At 39.7% G+C, this 22483-nt stretch overlaps 1 protein-coding gene across 31 annotated transcripts in view; it reads right to left on the bottom strand.

Moving 5' to 3' along the window:
* Positions 1-22483, bottom strand: part of ank2b (ankyrin 2b, neuronal) — a 250031-nt gene that overhangs the window by 25969 nt on the left and 201579 nt on the right. For 24 of the 31 annotated variants that reach the window (XM_032582192.1, XM_032582194.1, XM_032582187.1 and 21 more), the window contains 6 exons: positions 18702-18854; positions 18331-18565; positions 16329-16389; positions 4755-4847; positions 4072-4155; positions 3818-3982 (listed from right to left, as the gene is read on the bottom strand). In XM_032582192.1, coding sequence (XP_032438083.1) covers positions 3818-3982; positions 4072-4155; positions 4755-4847; positions 16329-16389; positions 18331-18565; positions 18702-18854 — 791 coding nt within the window. The remainder of the gene's footprint in view (positions 1-3817; positions 3983-4071; positions 4156-4754; positions 4848-16328; positions 16390-18330; positions 18566-18701; positions 18855-22483) is intronic. The other 7 variants (XM_032582184.1, XM_032582211.1, XM_032582213.1 and 4 more) reach the window with 2 other exon arrangements.

The following is a 22483-nucleotide window of genomic DNA, read 5'->3' as shown; positions in this document are numbered from 1 at the left end:
TGAGGTACAGATATGAATCTCGGGACTATCGCAGAAGACACATTGAACTGTCATACGCTTAAAACGCTTTTCGAATATGTATTACGGTTCCCGAACAAGAAGGATTTGTTTCCAATGCTTTTTTTCAGTAAAGTGTGTTTGCTCAAACACACTTGTGTGTTTGAGACCTCAGAGCTCAGAGCTCACACCTGCTGAGACCATTATTTACCATAGCAACGGAACTCAAGAGGCTATTGGCTGCTGGTTAGGACTACGAATACGCATCACTGTAGTTCTATCTATAGTGGAATACTCAGTTGAAACAGATCAGGACTGAACTGGCCTTTACAACTAATTGCTGCTTTGGGCTGTATATAACTGATTTAACTCAGTAACTGTTACACATGGGATTAGTTTTACACTTTAAAATTAAGCATATTGAAAATTTCACAATAAAAGCCCTGAATATTTTTACATGACGTAATTGCTCTTTTTTGGCTTTATTTGACTTTTTCATCCAAAGCACTGTTACACATGGTATTAGTTTGGCCCTTTAAAATGAGGCTTAACAAAAATTTCAAAATAAAAGCCCTGAATATTTTTACATGACGTAATTGCTCTTTTTTGGCTTTATTTGACTTTTTCATCCAAAGCACTGTTACACATGGTATTAGTTCAGAACTTTAAAATGAAGCATACTGAAAATTTCAAAATAAAAGCCTTGAATATTTTTACATCATGTAATTGCTCTTTTTGGCTTTATATGACTTTTTCATCCAAAGCACTGTTACACATGGGATTAGTTTGGAACTTTAAAATGAAGCATACTGAAAATTTCAAAATAAAAGCCTTGAATATTTTTACATCATGTAATTGCTCTTTTTGGCTTTATTTGACTTTTTCATCCAAAGCACTGTTACACATGGTATTAGTTTGGAACTTTAAAATGGAGCATAATAATAATTTTAAAATAAAAGCCTTGAATATTTTTACATCATGTAATTGCTGTTTTTGGCTTTGTATGACTTTTTCATCCAAAGCACTGTTACACATGGGATTAGTTCGGAACTTTAAAATGAAACATACTGAAAATTTCAAAATAAAAGCCTTGAATATTTTTACATCATGTAATTGCTCTTTTTGGCTTTATTTGACTTTTTCATCCAAAGCACTGTTACACATGGGATTAGTTTGGCCCTTTGAAATGAAGCATACTGAAAATTTTAAAATAAAAGCCTTGAATATTTTTACATGACGTAATTGCTGTTTGTGGCTTTATGTGACTTTTTCATCCAAAGCACTGTTACACATGGGATTAGTTTGGAACTTTAAAATTAAGCATACTGAAAATTTCAAAATAAAAGCCTTGAATATTTTACATGACGTAATTGCTTTTTTTGGCCGTATATGACTTTTTCATCCAAAGCACTGTTACACATGGGATTAGTTCGGAACTTTAAAATGGAGCATACTGAAAATTTCAAAATAAAAGCCTTGAATATTTTTACATCAGCTACTTGTGTTTTGAGCATTATATAACTATTTTAACCCAAGGACTATTACGCATGGGATTAGTTTGGCCCTTTGAAATGAAGTTTAACAAAACTTCCAAAATAAAAGCCTTGACAACATTTTAAATCGTACTGAATGGTGCACGTCCGCCTCGCTTAACGTTCTTGTGGTTCTCCGCGTGCCACTGGTTACGTTGCGGCGTTCTTTGGCGTCGACGCCGATTTGTGGCGTGACGACGCCGGGCCCAAGCCCGACGGGCGCGCCTTGGCAGGCCCCGGCTAAATTTCTTCAGAAATTTTGTTTTTCTAGTCTTATAGTTATAGTGGTTGGCCACCATTATGACTGTTAAACGAAAATGAAACCTTACTGTCAGTACATTTCCTATGTAAAAATCTAAGAAATATTTTGTGCTTTTCTTTTTGAGTCAACACTTTGTAGATGTTAAAAAGTTGGTAGAAACAAACCCTAAAAGAGTCAAAGGTGTTTCTACAAACTGACATTATTGGACATCCTTCAGTTTAAAGTCAGTCAGATTGGATGGAGACTGTCTGTGAAGACAAATTTTGAAGTCTTGCTACAGATTCTCATTTCTCATTGCCTTGATTCCTCAAAATAAAAGTCCAGAGAGGAACCAGTTGACACGTCTGCTTAACAAAAACCAATTCACACAGTTTTTCACGAGGGTGGCAGCATCATGGTGTGGGCCTGTTTTGCCAATCAGGCCCACACCATGGGAGGAGGAACTGTTGTACTTCATGAAATAGATGCCATCATGATGTATTCAATATGTAAAAATATTGAATCTACATCTAAAAACATCAGAAAAGAAGTTAAGGGTCCAAATTGCTCTCCCAATGACTCGAAGCCCACAACCAAACTGGTTAATAAAGTGGCTTAAAACAAAGTCCATGTTTTGGCACTACTCAATCCTAAACATCTTTTTCATAGCACCCTTGGAGGTTTTGCATGATTTATGGGCGCGTCTTCCACCGCTAACCGGAACTGCCATTTGTTTACATATTAGCAACTCGCTAACCGGCTTTCCACAGAGGTTTTAGGCTATAAAATATGTGGGAACTCCAGCTATTACAGCTTACATATGGCAATATTGTTTTACCGCTACCTACAGCTAATGCGGGGAGGGATGGCGACTTGAAGAAATGGCCACAAATAACCCTGCTTCAGATGCAGACGCAGGTTTTCTTCCCTTGACTTCCCACAATGAAATGATCACATAAAGCATTTTGGGTTCTCTGTTCAAGTTTAGAATTTTTAGCCAAATTCTTTTTGTTTCCTAATCTGTCGGTGGACGATGAAAACTACCGCTTTTGTTTTGGGAGCCGTTCAAGACACACCTGTTGCTGCCACTAATTAAACTTGGTTTGATTATTAAAGTACAGCCACAAACAGCACAACAGTTACTGAGCTCCGAAAGGGCAGATACTTTACAGTGGCAAGTTCTCTATAACAGGTTAATGTGTGATTCGGTTCTGGTCCAGTGGGGAGATTCTCCATATTACGGTCTGGAACGCAGCAGCTGCGGTCATTTCTCCGCTGATTTGCAGCGACACTCAGCACCGGAGAACCTCGAGGTTCTGGTTGTGATGGACTAAACAAACCCATATATTTTTTTTTTGTCTTATAAAAAATGGTCCTGGCCCAAACATAATGATAAAGACTCAGATCATGAACTTTATTATTTTTTAAATTCACACAAAAAATAAAATTCATATTCATACCAAGCTAATATTATGTAGTTCTGGTGTTTTACACTGTCGGTGCAGAAAGGCAGCTCAGATCTCTGACCAGCTTCTCTGCTTTTCTCTTCTTTATTACTGTCAGTTCTTCAGAGAAACGAGCTGCTAGTAGCGCTCCTAATTCACGTTACAAAACGTAATGATGGTGTTCCTGTCGCTCCCCGTGATTAAACTCACAATTACGATCCTCTGTACTGAGCAGCTCTGATAGCAGACGGTGTGTCCGTGAACAAGTTTAACTAAATATTGAATTATAACCAAAAAGAGAGATGTAATTTCTATCATGAATATAGATTAGCAAAAAACACTACGAATTACAATGAAATACTGCTACTTCCGCTAAGCGCCGGAAGTAAGACCCATAATCATTTCCCCAGTAAGCCTCCCAGGAATAAGGTGGATAGATAATTTGTGGGTGGATCTGTATTTAGCAAATAAAAAAAAAAATTGTTCATTCGAACAAACCCAAAACGCAAAGTTTAATCTGATTTAATTTTAGAAAAAAATTTGTTTTATTTGGGTAAGGGTCTGATTCCGACTGTAGAGATAGCCCGGGAAATGGGACCCACCTCTTTCTGCTCTCCCTTGCTGTGAAGCACAGTTCTCTTTGCCACTCTGGACACAGCATCTCCTTCTTCTATCTTCACCATCTCCTGGTGGGAGCCCTCAATGCTCACTTCCTGTGTTTCTGACCCATCCGGAGACATACATTTACGAATCACCTTCCGCGTGATCTGGTGATGATGAATGCAAATGGACAATTACGGTGAGAGGGTCGGCACCCTACTGTTTGGATTCTCTGTTATTGTCTTGCATTTCTTACCTTCTTCACTACCATGTTGCCATGCTCATCTGTGTACTTCTCTTCAGTCACAGTCTGTGGTGGAATGTCTGGCAGGATATCTGCCTGCAGAAACAAATCAGTTGCAGAATACCATTGGTGGCAATCTATCTAAGATGATCTTGTCCCGCCTGGGTTCAGGCAAGGCTGTCAGACTCATGCAGTTTCTATGAAAGTTAAAACAGCAATTGGATCTCAAGTTTGGTGGTTAATTTCCTGGTCATTAATCTTTCTTTAAATTATAATTCATGGTCACTTTTTCTTGGTAGCAAAAAATGTTAATCTGCTTTAGTTACTCAGCAGTTATTTGATATTGGTTTATGGATAAATAAAACAAACCCTTGGTTTTATTGGTAATCAGCTCTCATCAGTCGTTACATTTTAATTACATATTTAGTGAGTGGAAAACTGTTCATTCTTTAAACTGAGAAGTTCTGAGAGTATGGTTATGAACACTAACATGGTTTTCAGTGAGATTACACTCACTGAAAACATTTTTATATTTTAAAAGACAGAAGCTTTTTAAGAGGGATGTTGTCCTAGTTATTGTTACAATAAATGTTTTATCTTGAAAGTTCAGTTTCACTACATAAAACCTTTAAGAACCTGTGAAACTCGACAACCCACTCCACCTCTTTATGGTGTTGCATCGTCTTTTATGTTACCTGAATGATTATTCTGCGTCGGACCACTCTGGTGGTCAGCACCTCCTCCTCTGAGCTATCAGAGGACAGTGCTCCTAGCTCCTCTGCTATCTCCTGGAGACAGCACACAACCAGCATGGGTGAATGTCATGTTTTCTGCAGTAGTACTACAACAAACTGCTGCAGGCAACCCATGCTTAGGCTTTTCTCTTAACCACACACATCTTCTGTCCTTGCTAAACAAGGGAAATAAATTCAAAATGCTGTACATAAAAGTAACGTGAGATGAAGAGAAGGCACAATAAAGCAACAATGTTCAACTAAAACAAACATGCAGCAATAAGAGCTCAGGACGCTGCTCAGGACGATGAATTGAAATGTCAGATGGGAGAAAGAAATGTAGAAATGTTCAGTGTTTTCATTTTTGACACTAAGGGGGGAAACAACATGCACACACCAATTGATGCAAACAGTGGTGTATGTATTAGAACTCTTCAGAGCAGCTTGTTAATCTCAACTGTGCATCAAAGTGAACAACTGCAAAGAGCAGCTTTGCCTTTTAAATTTATGCTCTCGTGCACATCAGTTTCATAAAATTTATCTAGGTTTTTTTTTTCTACATCTTGTATGCAACGGCAATCTGTCTGAAACTAGGTAAGTCAGAAACCAGTGCAGCATTGTGCTCATGCTCATCCTCTTACCATTCCCAGGAAGTCATCATCATCGTAAAACCCAGCTTGATCTCTAGATAGCAGCTGCTCACAAATGGGAAAGCTGCCCTCTGCAGCACACTCCCGTGAATCATAAGCAAATTCATCAAGACTTTCACTGCCAGAAGACTGTTGCCTTTTAGGTTCTACTTGAAGGAAACGTTGAGTGGTGTGGTCAGGGCGGACTTTCAGTAGGCCCATATCTGAACTACTTGTTGGGCTTATTGAAGAGTGCTCAGAAAAATAAGTTATCTCATCTTCTGGCATCACATCTTCCGATTCAAAAAAGTCTTGTTGGCAGTCAAAGAATTCTGGCTCTGAATCTGATGGACGTGAAGACTCAACAACCTTACTTGATTTCTTCTGTCGGTTGGTTGTAGTGTTTGATTCAAATTCCGATGCTGTTCTCTCCAATTCAGAGAGGACTCTCCTAAAGCCTAGAGAAAATGTAAAGTCTTCGGTGACTTCTGACTCTTCTCTGATGGTATCTTGAGAGGCAAATTGTGCTGAGCTGGGACCACTAAACACCGGAGACACTGGACTCAAATCATCGGAGAATGCTTCAGGAATTCCCAGGGCTTGTTGACTAGAAAATATTGTCTTATAATCAGTTGGTACCAAAAACTCATCTGACTCGGCTGAAAAAGTTTCTCTGGACTGAACTTGCATAAAGTCCCATGTGCCTGGATTCTCTCTGGACACATGGGACTTTACATTTGAAGCTTTCTCATGCACAGACAGTACAGGAGGAACAGTTCGGTGTGTTTTGTATGAACTCTGGTCAGGTGGGAGTATGGGTTCTGATGTGATTGGCTTATCATCAAAGAACAGCTTTGTAGTTTTACTGCCACCATTTGTTGCTGCTGTGACAGGAAACTGGTTGCTCTGGGTATCAAATGTTCGAAAGTCTGGGGGAACCTGGAATGAAATTATTTATGTAAGTTTATTACATCTGCACAGAGGTTATGTGAACCTCTGAAAGACATGAGCATTTTAACTCATTAGTGCACAATTTAAATTAAACTTGTATTGTTTAAATCACCCAACAGTCAGACCAACATAATGTATATCTAAGCCGGGGGTGCCCAAGTCCAGTCCTTGAGGATTTGCAACTTTTAGATGCATCCCTTCTCTAACACATCTGAAGCAAAGGAAAGACTCATTGCTGAACCAAATAGCAATTCAGTCATTTGGTTCAGGTTTTATGGAGAGGGGATTTATTTAAGTTAAAGAATATTAGTTCTCCAGACCTGGACTTGGTTATCCTGGTGTAAGAAAATGTTGCAGTATTTCATCATCACACAAAAATGAACCAGAGGAAAATAGAAAGTGGTTAGTAATATTAACAACCCAAAAAAATCCAAAACTCCTTCAAAGTATCAAAGGCCTCTGTACCTATAGCGTTAGCCCGGCACGTCCTGAGTTAAAAGCAGTGTGTTATCAAAAGAGTTATCAAAAGGTTATTGGTGCATTCTCATGCTAGAGCAAGACATAGATGTCTTACCCTATGATGGGCTGGTTTGCTCTGTAGTTCTTCACCACTTTTTTGTTGGGTCTTTGTTTCCTTTTGTTTTGCATCTTTAGCTGTTGATGGCTTTGGAGACAAGTATTCTCTGGCATTTTCATCTGCTTTTGAATTGTGGAAAATTTCTTCTTTGCATATCCAGAATTTTGACTTGGATTCTGTCATTTGTTGCAGATGAGGGCAATTTTCTTTAGCAGATTTAATGAGTGATGATGACACAGTCGCTAACTTTGTCTGAGGAAATGATAAAGACTGTTCTGGTTGTAAGGAAGATGTTTCACCCCATGTGTGGGGTGAAACCTCTGAACTGAGCTCATCATCAAAACAAAATTTCTTCTCAGATTCAAGGCTTGCAGGGCTCAGAGGTCTGGGGTTATCGTCAGTCCAACAGTCAACGGGTAAGGCTACAAACTCAGAGTCTGATGACAAAGACACAGGGGAGGGGGATCTATCATAGGAAGTAGGATCCATAAAACAAGAAGTTAAAATTCTCATAAATTCAGGAACTGGTGAATCAGGAAATAACCAACTGAACTCATTGATGGATGAAATGGATTCAGGTGAGGAGGGTCGGCTAGTGTTTCCATCTGACATATCAGCAGAATCACTGGATTCAGAATCTGAAGATGAGCCTAAGATAAGATGTTTTATGGGGTAGACCTGTGATACCGGAGCAAACTGAGGGATGGGGGAGTCTGGAGAAAGTGACCTATTCTGAACCCATTCTGAAACGGTTTCTGGAGATGATGGTCTTTGGTCAGACATGGCTAATTGGAAAGACACAAGTGACTGTGACTGAGATGACAAAGGCCTGTGACTCTCATCCTGATTCTCAAACAGAGCAGATTCTGGAGGTGAAGGCCTGAATTCTAAAATGTCTGTCAGTTGCAATAAATCAAGATCTGAAGCTTTAGATTTAGGAGATGATGTTGTTCTGAGATTCCTGACACATTCTGACAATGCCAACCTCAGTTCTGGTAAGGTGGCTTCTGGTGAGATGGGCCCAAATTTACTGACAGATTTAGCAGATTCGGGTGATACTCTAGCGTCTTCCACCTCTGGTAAATTTGGACTGAGACATTCTGGAGATCTGTAGAGATGATTGCTCTTTTTGTCAGATACTGAGGTAGATAGCATAGGATTACACCACAACTGCGTCTCTGTAGATTCAAGCTCTAGCTGCTTGTAAAGAGCTGTTCCTGATAAAATGTGTTCAATCACTGGAAGTGGTGATTCTGTCAGCTGTGTGTTCATTGCTCTTTTTGTTTCTGTAGAAGAGAACTGATGAGTAACTTCTGAATGTGTTAATAAGGATGATCGATCTTTGTCATTTTTGTTTTTTATTCTATTGTCCTGTTGATTATTTGTAACATTCCTTTCATATGTATCTTTGTTACATATAAACTGCACAAAAGCTGTTTTATTAATAAAGGTTTCTCCTGCATACTGAGGATCTCGTACCTGAGAAATCAGCTTCCATAGCTCAGCACCATAAAAAAGACTGTACTGAGGTACAGTGGCAGGTGGGAGAGGCTCAACTGATGTTTCTGAAACACTGTGATCACTGGTTTCAACCAGTGATGATTTGGGTGCTAAATGCTCCTCTTTCTCTGACTCCAATGATTCTAGTGTATACGTTCTCGCTTCTGCATAAAATGGTATTGATAGCTGTGACATTTCATCAAAATATGAAAATTCTATTGATGGATAGCTTGTTACAATCACAGCAGATTCTGCAAATGTCTGAGTAAAATCAGGTACTGGAGATTCAGGAGGATATTCAATATCTGATCTTTCTGACTGAGGTGACACTGTTCTTTTGTCTTCAAGTCCTTTGTCAAATGAATAATTTACCAAGTAATATTCAGTATCTGACAGCAGAGACTCAGGGGATGAAGCCCTAGTGTATGTTTCCTGTATTACAGTCTCAAGTAAATTCTGAGTAAAAGAAGGAAGTGCTGAGTCTGGTGATAATCTTGTGTTTTCCTCAATTGACTCTGGAGATTCACTTCTATTGCTTCTAAGTGACATCAATTCATCAGGTGACATGGATTTGAAATCTGGTATGGACTCAGTTGAAAATGACCTGTCTTGAATCTGTGACTCTATTGACAGAAGAGAATCTTTCCTATGTTCAACACCAAATCCCATTGCTATCAAAAGTTCACCTAAAGCGTTTTCAACATCTGACTCAATAGACTCAGGGGACGGTGATCTATAGCCAACATTTACTATAACATGTTCTCGCATTGCTTCTTTGTAATCAGATCTTAACAAGTCAGGAGACCGTGCTTGGTTTTCATCTCCAGATGCTCCTGAACTTGGAGAAGATTGTCTGTTGTCATACAATAATGACCCCAGGCTTAACACAATATATTCAACCTCTGAACAAGATGACTCAGGGGATATCGACCTACTTCTAAAAATTGCCTTAGGTAGTTCAAACACTGGCTGCACAAGGTCAGGTAGAGGAGAATCAGGTGAAAGCCTGATTGATGTTGAAGATTTTGGGGAAGAAGGTCTACTTTCAGTTAAGCTGGGAAACTCTGAAGGCATTTCTAAATCTGAAAACACTGATTCAGGTGACGTGGACCTTAGTTCCAAGTTAGGTATTATGGAGTCCTGTTGCCTAAATTTGGGAATAGGTGAATCTGGCGAAAGTGGTCTCAACTCTTCTTTGGATATTCTTGAACAAGGAGATTCTGCTCGGACTCCAAAAAGCCAAGTCATACACAAATCAGTCTCCACATCTTCCTCTAAGAACTCAAACTCGGGAGAAGTGGACCTGTATCTGACCCTTACATTAGAAGATAAGGCTATGGGGTGCAGGGGTAAAGGAGAGTTGGGAGACAAACATCCAAGCTCATCATCCGACTGTCCTGTTGGGCAGAATTCTACACTGTCCTCAAAATCAAAAGTCTGTGAAATTAAACGGGCATATTCAATTTCTGAAGCCTCTGATTCAATTGATGATGACCTGTTGTAACGTATCTTATGATGACTATCAGTAAAGTCCAGTGTAAAGTCAGGAACAGGTGAATCTGGAGAAAGCAATCCATATTGACTTTGAGGCGATAGGGGGCAATCATCTGTCATCAGAGAGGAAGATAATTCCATTTCCAAATCTGAATACACTGATTCTGGTGAAGTAGACCTTGAAACAAAGAGAGAAACTATGGATTTTTCTGGTATTTGAGTAAGTGTGAGAATGGGAGAGTCTGATGAAAGAGAGTCAAACTCTTCTTTGGATGTTGTTGAACCAGGAGATGTCGCTCTGTCTTCAAAAAGCCAAGTCGTACACAAATCAATCTCCAAATTTTTGTCTGAAGCCAATGACTCAGAAGATGAAAACATTACATTCATATGACATATTTCAGCATGATTAAATGTAAATTCAGGAATCCTCGAGTCTGGTCTCAATTCATCTTGTGATATTGAAGAACCAGGAGTTACTGCTCGGTCTTCAAAAAGACAAGGCATAGATATGTCCAATTCTAAATTGGTTTCTTCATCTGAAGATAGTGAGGTTAGGGATGAGAACCTTAAAGTTAAGTGTGAATTAAAGGACTCTTGTAGCGCCTGAGTAAAATCAGGAATGGGGGAGTCTGGTCTGAATTCAGATTCAGCTGATGAACCAAAAGATGTTCCTCTGTCCTCAATAAGCTGGGACTCACAAAACTCTATCTCTAACTCCTCAACTGAATACACAGGAGATGCATAACCACATATTAATGTGTTTTCCTCCCTGTGTGTGTATTGAGGTATTGGTGAGTCTGGGGATAAATGTTGGTATTCATGCAAAGACAGATTTGACTCTGGGGAATTTGGTCTTTCTTTAACTTCATCTTCAAACAGCTGAGAAATGAAGGGAGCAAAATCCAAATCTGAATGATTGGATTCAGGTGATGATGCCCTGTAACAACTGTAATCAACATGAGCAACTGAGAAAAGTTGTCTAAAGTCAGGTACTGGAGAATCAGCTGGAAGACTTTTGTATTCACTACCTAAGGCTATAGAGTCAGGAGATAGACACTGTTCCTCAAACCACGTCACCCCCCAATTCATTTTTACGTCCAAATCTGATGACACTGACTCTGGGGAAGAAGATCTAAGCTCACAGTATCTGTTTATGGATTCCTGTAGTACTTTCCTAAACTCTGGAATTGGAGAATCTGGGGAGAGCGCTCTGAATTCATTTGGAGAACCAACAGATTCAGGGGATGTTGATTTGAAAATGAAAGTCAGAGACACAGGTGATATAGACCTACACTCTGACTCAGAATCAGATGACAAAGGTCTCCTTTGAAGCTTGGCTTTTGACTCGAATGCATTTGATATGTCTTCAGTTTGCCTCGATATACTTATTAGATGAGCACACTCCAAGTGTGAAGGAACTGATGGAGGAGATTCTGACCTGAATCCAACAAATGAGGGAAAACGTTCAGTTTCTTCTGCTTTGAACTGACTTACAGTTGAATCAAGTAACAGGGTCTGACATTCACCTTCTGGTATTGGTATTGAATAAGCTGTAACTGACTCTGGCCTGAAATCTGGGAAATCTGGGAAGGGTGAATCATGTGATATTGCACTCCTGTCATCAACAGATGTTGCTGAAATCATTGATTGATTTGTGCTTCCACTGAAAATTGTGAGCATGCAATGTTCTGAATCTTCATCTGACACAGTTGATGCTGGTGAATCTAGCAGAGACTGAGAAATGTTGAGGTGTTGAAAGGAAAATCTGGGACCTTGAGAATCTAGACACAAGTTGGAATCTGATGTTTTAGCATTTGTAGTCATTTCCAAAAGAGACAAAGATCTGGATTCTACTTCTACATTGCCTGACCTTATATTATCCTCCAACTCGCTTGTTCTTACTACAGGGGATTCTGGAAAATACTCAGTTCTGGTGCCAACATATTCAAAAACTCCTGTTTTACTAAAGAATGTCTCCCCACTGTACTGAGGATCTCGTATTTGAGAGATAAGCTTCCAAAGTTCTGCATCAAAAACAAGTCTGTAGACTGGTACCCTGATTTCCTTTAAATAAGTAGAAGTATTGGTCTGTTCTATCACCATGGTCTCAGATGCCTGTGATTCTGGTGAGTCGGGTCTCTGTTCTGAAATAGATAAGTCTACATCTGATTGTGCATATTCAATATCTGACATCACACAGTCTAGATCTGAAAGAACTGACAAGGATCTCTGTTGTGTGTTCATATTAACTTTTACCAAAGTGTGTTCAAACTCTGGAATGCATGAGTCTAGTGAAACAGGACAGCTTTTCTTAGCAGATGACTGTCTGCTCTCATTAAATGCTGATGTTATAGACACAAACCCAAATTCAATTTCTGACATAGCAGAAACAGGCGATGAATGCCCTTCAAGTGAAGTCAGATCAGATTCTACAAGAATTTCTCCCAACTCTGCAATGGGTGACTCATGTGAAAGTGGTCCACTTTCATCCATGGAATCAACAGATGGAGGTCGGCTCTCACCAAATAATGATTCCAAAGAGACAGATCGAGACTGCATGTCTGAAGCCACTGAAACAGGAGACAGGCATCCATCCAGAATGGTTGAGACATGGGGGTCCAGTAAAACCTGGCTAAACTCTGGGATAGGGGATTCTGGTAACAAGAGGTATGTTTCGTTAACAAAATCTACTGAAGAAGATCTGCTGTCATTGAATAGCAATTCTAAAGAGATACAGCCATACTCTATATCTGATTTAACAGAAACAGGTGAAGAATATCTACCTTGTGCAGACAGATCATAGTCTTGCACAACTTGTTCAAACTCTGGTATTGGTGACTCATTTGAAAATGACCTATCTTCCTCAAAGGAACACATGGATGGACTCTCACCAAATAATGGTTCCAGAGAAGCAGACCCATAATGCATGTCTGAGGAACTTGAAACAGTGAACACAGATCCCTGCAGGGTGGTTTGAGGATAGAAGTCTGTTAAAAATAGGCCAAACTCAGGAATGGGGGATTCTGTTGAGAGAGGATAGTTTCTGTCAACAGAATCTACAGATGAAGGCCAGCTTTCACCATGTAATGATTCCATTGACGCAGAGCTGAACTCTGCATCTGAACACATTGAAACAGGTGAAAAGGATCTCTCCCATAGTGTTAAATGAGTTTCTGATGAACTTTGTCCAAACTCCGGTACAGGAGATTCATGTGAATGGGGTTCGTTTTCATCAACAGAATTCAAAAATGGGGGTCTGTTCTCAAAGGGTATTGTTGCCAAAGAGACACATCCGTACTCATCAGCTGGGTAGACAGAATCATTTAATGAAGATCGGTCAGATGTCTCTCTTATAAAAGATTCTGATGAAAACATTTCAAAACTGAGAACAGGAGAGTCGATTGATCGTGTCTTATTTGCACTGACAGATGATACTGAATCAGGAGATGATGGTCTGTCCTCAAAAAATAAAATGTTTAAACCTAACTCTATTTCCAGATCTGACAAACTTGATTCTGGTGACACTGATCTGACACAAAGTATTGAAGCATCTGTGAAGGAGGTCTGGAACTGAGGAATAGGGGAGTCTAGTGTTAAGGCTTGGTGACTACCTGCAGATCTGCCTGACAGAGAAGAGTCTGGCCTTACCATTTCTAGCCGCATTAGCGATTCAGGTGACAATGGCTGGAATTGTGCTTCGGAGTCAGGTGATAATGACCGTTTGTACATTTCTACTGACAAATAATTGGTTTGATCATCAATAGCTCCTCCTGAATTTTCCTGATTATAGTCTAATAATGTGCCATAAAATTGATGGTTTCCTTCTTTGCTTCTAAATGTTTCTCTTGAATACAGTGAATCATGGATTTGAGAAATTATCCTGGAAGGTTCTGCATCATAACTGTAGCCTAATGGAGGCTGTTCTGTTTTGACTGCAGGCCAGAAAGCTGAAAACTCTTCAGGTGTGTCTGAAGTTGATAGTAATGAGCATTTCAGATCCTCAGATGTAGGTTGTTGAAACAAAGACGGTAAGGATGTCTCACCAAACATTTTCATTCTAACTGATGTAGCACATTTAACATTCACATTTGAATTTTTTGCCTCTGAATAAACTGGAGATAGTTGTGTTTTACTGCCATCAGTTGACAGAAGCTTTGTTTTTTCCAGGGGTGGAGCAATGTTTTGGTCTGACTCTGTACCGTCAGCTTGTATCGACTCTGTTTGGGATGAATTCTGTTGTACTGGTCTGGTCGACCTTTCTTCTGTCTCTGTACTTTGTGTTGTTTCAAATTCACCAAGACTTGATTCTTTTGGAATAACGACAGTTTGTACAAATTCAAGTGCAAACTCTTTGTGAACAAGTTGGTCTGTTTCAGGATAAGTCAATAATCTATAATCAGTCTCAGAGCCACAAGAATCAGGAGATAGTGGCCTATCATCAAAACATGACAACAAAGGCATGGCTTCGTACTTAACATCTGACAATACAGATTCAGTTGAGGATGCGTAATAATTTCCTAGAACTGCATGATGTGTAAAGGACATATACTGTGGTATCGGAGAATCTGGGTACAGACACTCATCAACTGTGTCTGATTCAGGAGAATGTCTTCTAATGTCTAACAGTGTGGACTGTGGTGACATTGGTCTGTATTCAGACACTGAATCTGAAGAAACAGATCTCTCCTCAACATTATGCAGAGAAATAAACCAGTCATCTTCATTTTCACATTGTAACTTTGTTAGTGTTTGTTGATTTTTCTGTGCATCACATAACAATGATTTTAGCAGGTGATCATCAGTTTTGGAAGCCAAAGTTGCATTTGTTGATTTAGTGGAGGAAGCTGTATGCATCTCTGATAATTCTGCTGACACAGATTCATCTCCAGATGTAACAAGAGAAGGTGATAAAGCTTGTTCTTCATGATGAAATAGCACTGAAGACATTGAGCTGGTTTCTGTACCAGGGCCGAATAATCTGGAACAGTGGGCTCTACTTAAAAAAACTGGATCAGGCCAGTTTTCTGACTCTGGTGAAGATGGCATACCTTCATACTGAAAAGGCTCACAAGGAGATTGTCTAAAGTGTTGGACAGGAGAGTCTGGTGGAGATAATGAGCGGAACTTATGGAAACCATAATGCTCGGGTTCAAAAAGCGAATATACCGTTTCAGCAATAATGGACTCAGGAGACGATGCTCTGTCCTCCATGTTAAAAGTTAATGAATGAGGTGACATGGACTGCTCACCACTATAGACACTGACTGGTGATACTGCACTTCCAATTGGTCTTTTGTTTGAAACCATTGGTCTTAATGGTCTTTCTTCTGTATCCGATGTTAAGAGCAAAAGAGTATGGTTTGACCTTGGGGCTGCAGTCCCATCCTCTCCAAGTTCCCATGATAAGAGAGGTGGTGGAAGTGGGGATAAGGGCCTAAACTGTGGCACTGGAGAATCTGGGGAAAGTAAATTCAGCTCATTTACCGATGAGACAGACTCGGGTGAGGAGGCCCTGGACTCACTTAGGAGTATTACAGTATCTGGAGAACACTTATGTGAGCTTTGAAGGCCAGAAATTATTCCAGGCATTGATTCATACTTAGGCAGAGATGGTGCTCTGAGTGACTTTGCTTTTTCAAAGCCATACTCAACCCTGGGTATGCTTGAAACAAAATCTACTGAATGAAAATGTTCTTTCTCTAATTCCATGCTACCCTTTGTGAGGCTATGAGTCGCATGAACTTCATCTTTTCTGACTGCTTGAAGGGGTGAACTCTCAGCTATTACAGAGAGATCCTGAGCCTCTGAATCCATGGATTCAACACCATACAAATACAGGCCTTTATAAAGTCGGTGTAACACTTCATCCACACTTAGCGTGGCCGTTTGCTTGGAACGTGTGCATTCTGTCCTGACTGTGAACCCTGATGTGGGCGAAGCAAGCTGTTCACTCGTAGATTGTTGTGTTGCTGATCCTTTTTCAGAAGCCTCATCAGGTTTGGTGAGTTCCATAGAAAGTTCTTTGAAGTCCTGTTCAGCTTGCTCATACTCAAACAAGCTGTCACCAAAATCAGTCATGGACAGTGGTCGATCTTCACAAAGACCCGTTCGAGAGCTGTTGAAAGTCTCTCGCAGAGCTGATGGGGATAGGTAATCTATGCTGTCTCCTGTAAGAGTAGTTCGTAGACACTCCAAACTCCACTCCTCGCCACCCTCTGCCCCTTCGCTTTGAACAGCTCCTTCATCTTCACATGATTCAAAAGTGGATTTTGGAGGTGGGGTGACCTGCGCACACAAGTTGGGCCCCCCTTTGTACACAGGGTCTATCACATGAGAACGGAGGTTGTAGGGAGAGGTGCGGTACAAAGTGAATAAAGGACTTACTTGCTTGTAACTCCCAACATGTACCAGGTCTGTCACTTCTTCATATATATTTTGTGATGAGCTGCAAGAAAACAACAATGTCATATTTGTTCATGCAGTGAGATTAGAAAAATCCAAAAGTAATCTGTAGAAATACATCATGCATATTAAAGTTAAACATAAATTTCTTCTGGATGTCAAAACTGGTCACGTGCCTTTCATATACCTCAGTGCTGAGCCTTGGTCAAAAAACAGAAAAGATAATAATGTTATGATCCTGCTGGGTCATAGTTTCAGAAATGAGAACTTCAGTTTGTAACTTAGTGTTTTCACACCTAATAGTCCAGTAGACTCAGTAGACATGTTACATTTCAGCTGGTGCACTTTTGTACACTGCTCTTTGTCAAACAAACAAAAAGCTTTGAAAAACATGTTTATCCACTTGCCTGTGGTGTCGCTGCACCAAAAACCACTAGGGGAAATGACACAAAACCCCTGAACAAGACATGTAGCACAACTTCCTCACAAAATAGCTTCATGTTGTGTCAGATTTTAGCAGTTGTATGATTTCTCTTTTGTTTTTGGCTAAAGTGCACAAGCCATTGCTCCTTTTAGTGCAAGATGCACATGTTTGCTTTAGTTGTATTTACCCCTCCCTTTCAGTTATCAGTCCACTTGGCATTCAATAATGCATTTGAACCCCACCAGAGTTCACTTTAACCAAACACAGACCTACGTTTGTAGATGAACCAGAGTTCCCTTTTTTGGGCCACATCAAAGTTAAATTACACATTCACAACTTCCCATTCAAACTGGACTTTCTAGACCCAGAAAGTCCAGTGCTTAGTCTACTTTGACTAGAGTTCAATTAAAGTAGACTAAACAATTCATCCTAATGGTGATTAGACTTGAGTGGGAAAAACTCAATGTAGTTTCACAAACTAAGGATGAATTGACTGGGACTCACACCTAACATACAGTGACTGCAGGGTTTCCCCAGTGTTCCCCCAGTGTATTATAACAGCCAGTCAGCAGCCAGTCAAGCTATGCTCCCCCCCCCCGGCTAAGCACTGCTTGTTTTTGTTTTTTGAAAAAAAAGAAGAAAAATTATTATTTTATTCCTTTTTTTAAAAAATAAGTCTGACTGCAAGAGTCTCTGTTGCACTGAACATTTCACTGGCATAGCAGAATTATTCCTAAAAGATGAGTTTTAGGAATAAACTCATCTTTTTGTGGCCTGTTGATGCATTTAACAGGCCACAAAGCCAGGCACACAGACCAATCACAGCACTGGTGCCTCTGTGCGTTCCCTCACGCTGTCGCTGCGTGATTTCTGAAGTTTACCTCAGCACGGAAATCTGAAAAACCTATAAAGCTCAGGCAACCAAAACAGTTTCTGTGGTGCTTTTGAAAAACTCAACAGACATGAAATGAAAGAGCTACTAAAGCCACATATATGAAATCTCCAATTTGTCCCTCTGTATCCAGCAGAGATACGCAGTGCAGAGGATTTAGCTCATCATGCAGGGCCGGTCCAAGGTTGAATGAGGCTTTGTGCAGAATTTGATTTAGGGGCCCCATCAACACCACTAACAGCATTTCACCATGGATTTAGATAAATATGCGACAGGGGCCTTGTTTAATTGGCCAACCTTAAAAGCAATTAGTCATGATTGTATTTTACGGAGATGTATTTGTGAACAAACAGAGCTCAAACTCAAAGATTAAACTCACAGCATCAGATTGTAGCTATCATAACAAAACAATCTAACTTTGAAGATTGTTCTTTGAACTTTTACAAAGTAAACTTGCCCGGTAGTTGAAATACAAAATGTAAATGTTAAACAATTTAATGTTAAATAACTTTTAATTAATGTATGCTGAAACCATTATATCTAATTTAGCAAAATATGAATATATTTTCAATTAACAAATGTTACACTTATATAAATGTGGTCTGTGTTAAAATATTAGCATTTATGAAGGCCTTGCACTTCTGTTAATTCACAAAATTTCAACTTACTTTGTTGTTTCCAACTCTCTTTGTAGTTTTTCTTTCTGGGCTTTTTTCATGAATTCTGTAGCCATTGGACCTGCCTCAAATCGTCCTGATGTTTCTTGAAGTGATGATAAACTAGTAGATAGCTCCTCTGCTGATACCACAGGTACTTCTTGAACTAAAACTGGGCTTCTGCCAGCAGCTTCTTTACATCTGCTTGACCTTGGACTGTCAATATCTTCATGAATGGTGCCAAAACCTGTCGGAGCATTCGGGTGAGGACGAAACACAAAAGCTTGTTTGTTTAAATATTAAAAAGTTCCACAACCAGTTTGATAACATCCAAATCACTAGTCTGTGTAAAATAAAGAAAAAAATATTGTAACTTTTCACACCTTCACTATGGTCCAGCATGAGGGTTTGTTCAATCTCTGCATAGGTATGTGAAGATGTCTCCTCTTCTGCAGATTTGTTTATCTTGGTTTCAATAAGATGAACAATGTCCATCCGGTTGATCTTTGTCAACCTCTTTATAAGTGTTGATTCTGCTGAAACACCAAAAAAAGACAATTAAAAAATAAAATATTAACTCTGAAAAAGAAGAAATTTGGGTCATTCCTATTCAGTTGAAACCAGATATTACACATACTGTGTTAAACTACATAGAACTATTTTCCTCAGTTTGACATTCAATCAGAAAAAGATTTTCCTGTTTCAGATTAGTTAGATTCACCAAAATAATTTGTACTTGCCAAATGCCAAAACAGTGAGAGATAATTATTGGAATTAAAATATAAGTCAAAAATGTACATACACTATGCACAGTGTATGCACAGTAGATGTGTTGAACGTACAATTGTTTACAAAAGCATGAAGAAAACTACAACTAATAAGATGGTTTCAAACATTACTGCTATGATTCTGGCCTATCAGCCTTCTCTGTTTTCCTCCTCAGCTCTTCCTCTCCACAATCAAGCTATTCTTCTTCTCCTTCTTGGTTTTAATGGTGGGTGACATCCAACGTTAAGATGCATTATCGCCATCTACTGTGCTTGAGTGTCGGCCAGAGTATTTTCCTTTTTTAACCTAACCTAAATTCTTTTACACAATCTTGTTTCCTTTAAAAATGTCCTTTTGCAATCAAACTCATCTGATCCACCTGCATGCTGCTGTGCTGCAGTAGAATCAGGCTCATGTTATGTACTGTCAAGAAAACCTGAGCTCATCCCACTTCCCCTGTTATTATTTAACAGTAATAATAAATAAAGTTATCTTTAAAATTAATCACACAAGTGACATCTAGACCCAACAGTAGACTTAAACTTCAATAAAATCAATCTGGTTGTGTTGTTTTTGTCTCCTGCAAACTTTGCTTTAATTCTACTTCTTTTTTCTATCTAATCATAAGAAATCATAGTCAGTCAGACAGTCATGAAACAGGAAAAGCAGGTTTCCTGGAATAAGAGGAAGTAAGTTTCCAGCCTGTAGATTTATCAAAATAGTTGAGACTATTCCTTATTTCAAAGCATGAAAGTTTTAAAGAATGAAATCTAAATATTTTGAGTAATTGAATTAGACCCAAAGTAAAATACTTATATTAATATTGGTTTACTTATAATAATACTTACACTTACACTTGTGGGAACACTTAGAAGTAAAACAAGTAACTGTAACTTTGGTTTCAAATAATTACAATAATAGATTATTCTTGGTTACTTTTCAGAAGGTCATTTGTAATAACTCACATTAAGATTATAATAAGAGTAACTAATAAGTTATGGTTATCATAAAATTATAAATGAATCAGAGAAGCTAAAGAATTTATAAATGTTATGTTAAGTTGCACAAAATTCGAGACCAAACTTCAGCTTTAAAAGAGAACAAACACAGCTTTAATTAACATTTGCAAATGGAGAAAACATACAAAGCTCACATCTCAGTGAGAATCGGATGAGTTCTGACTTGGGGCTGAACGTCCCCTCATTTACATAGGATACATCACACATTACTTAGTCACACCCCCTGACTCAAGTGTCAGGTAAAAATCTATACGTTACTTATCTGTAAGTTTCAGTGGAGCAGAGTTGCATACACATTCACAGCTCAATGTAAGGCGTTTCTCCAAGAAGGCCTCTCTGCTGATGGCTAAACAGATACTAGAAACTGAATTTCTACAATCTACGCTTATCACCTTAGCCATGTCTTCACATTTCTAACTGCTGAACACCCTGGTCTTCACTTATTTGAGGAGGGTCAGAAAAGCATATGTCCTGTTGAGTTGCAACTGAGTGCAAACCTTTAATAAAAACATCATAAAGTGTACATTCAAATTTATTTAAACTTGTCTACTAAATTTTTCCTTCACAGTTATTTTGACATTGAACTTAAAATGATGTAAAACGTGTAACTGCAATTAAACATCACTGATGTGTTGGAGGTAGATGGTAGGTGAAAGGTTAAGGGAAAAAGGGGAACTAACAGGAGAGCAGAGATGATCAACGCCTTATTTGGAAACAGGTTGTTGAACAACTTAAACTTTTCAAAGAAAAGGTTGTGCAGGCAACGAACGTAGGAGGACCGTTGACCCTGAGACATTAGAACAGACATCAAGACATAATGTCTCTAAGACAAAGATGGATATGAGATCATCTGTCCAAGCAGTCAGCCAATGAAACAAGCACAGCAACAGTGCTAGCCAATGCAAACGCACCAAAAGGGTGGATAAACCCTATAAAAGGTGAGTGCAAAAGAGGAACCTTTGGTTTGATCCTCCAGGCAGCTTCGAGCCAAGATTGAAATGGACAAAGAACTCTGCAGCTGAAGAAGAGCCGGGGCCACAGAGCCAAAGACTGTCCGGCGCATGGGGACCAACCAGTCAGGCCCGCAGTTTTTGTGGCTTCAAATCACACTTCTCTCATCAGCTGGGTTCAGACCCCAAAGACAAAGATGAAGATAAAGGCAAAGACAAAGGCAAAGACGAAGAACCGGTGCCTTCCTTCCATGAGGTCAGCTCGTTTACATCATCAGAAAGATCGTGAGACAAGGTGAAGGGAGCTTCAGGGCTACAAGACAAGAAGCTGAGGAATGCTACACACATGAGCAAGTCATCTTAAGACCTAAGAGCTGCGGCTCTGAATCAGTACTCTTCCTGCCAGCACCCAAGTCCTGTGTGACCTCAACATCGATGCAGAGACTAAAGGTCATCAGACCTACAGAGATCCCTGCCTTCGTCGATCAACACCGTCCTCCTGCTGGAACACCTTATTCATCATCAGGCCAGCTCTGGGGTTCAAAACGCCATACTCTGTCCATCTCTTAAAGACGGACAGAGTATGGCGAGGCAGACGGACGTCTTTGACGGCCACTCTGTGTCAGAATTCGCCTTTGACCAATGCTGACACTGTCATGATTCATGTTCTGTCCTGTCCATGCTGTGCGTAAACACTCATTCAGTTCACCTGCCACCCCTGCTGATTGCTTACCTGTTCCACCTGGTCCCCGCCCTACTTAAACTCCTCTCAGCTTCTGCCTCCTTGCCAGATTATCGACAGCCACGAGCCAGTAGAGATCCAGCATTTCCTTAAAAGCCTTCAGTGTTTCTTCGACCCTTTTCTGTCCAAGGATTGGCAGGGGGGCCAAGCCCTTCACGGATCCCAACTGTTCTGGATTTCTGGACCCTGACCCAAGCTTTGCCTCATGACCATCGACTATTGCCTGCCCCTCAAGCTAAGTTTGCTCTCTCTGCTCTCCTGTGTATGACCTCTGCCTGATTATCGTCTTAGTCTCTTCCTGGGTTCTCTGCTCCACCCGTCCATTGCACTACAGGTCAGTTAAGCTGAACATTTCTAAGTTACCCCTCTATCAGTGCATCACCAGCCTTCTCTCCTCTCTTCTCAGTGCTGTGTTGGATGACCACATCCTGAGCCGCAACCAGTATCTGAAAATGTTATTAAACTTTTTTTCCTTTGCAACTCCTGTGTGTGGTTGAATTTCCGGGTCCCCACCCAATGTCCTTACAGACACTGGTTTTTAGTTGCCAGTGTCAGCATTAGCGAAAGATAGGCTGATTGATTTTACTTATTTGATTTTTTTCTGCTACTGAATTAATCTGTACTGAGCCGTGCAAAATTGCCTTACTATTAAAATATTTAGTATAAAGAAAATCTAAAAGATGTTG

The sequence above is a fragment of the Xiphophorus hellerii genome, chromosome 14 (assembly GCF_003331165.1).
Source record: "Xiphophorus hellerii strain 12219 chromosome 14, Xiphophorus_hellerii-4.1, whole genome shotgun sequence".
Lineage (NCBI taxonomy): Eukaryota > Metazoa > Chordata > Actinopteri > Cyprinodontiformes > Poeciliidae > Xiphophorus > Xiphophorus hellerii.
This window is presented reverse-complemented; position numbering and strand designations above follow the sequence as displayed.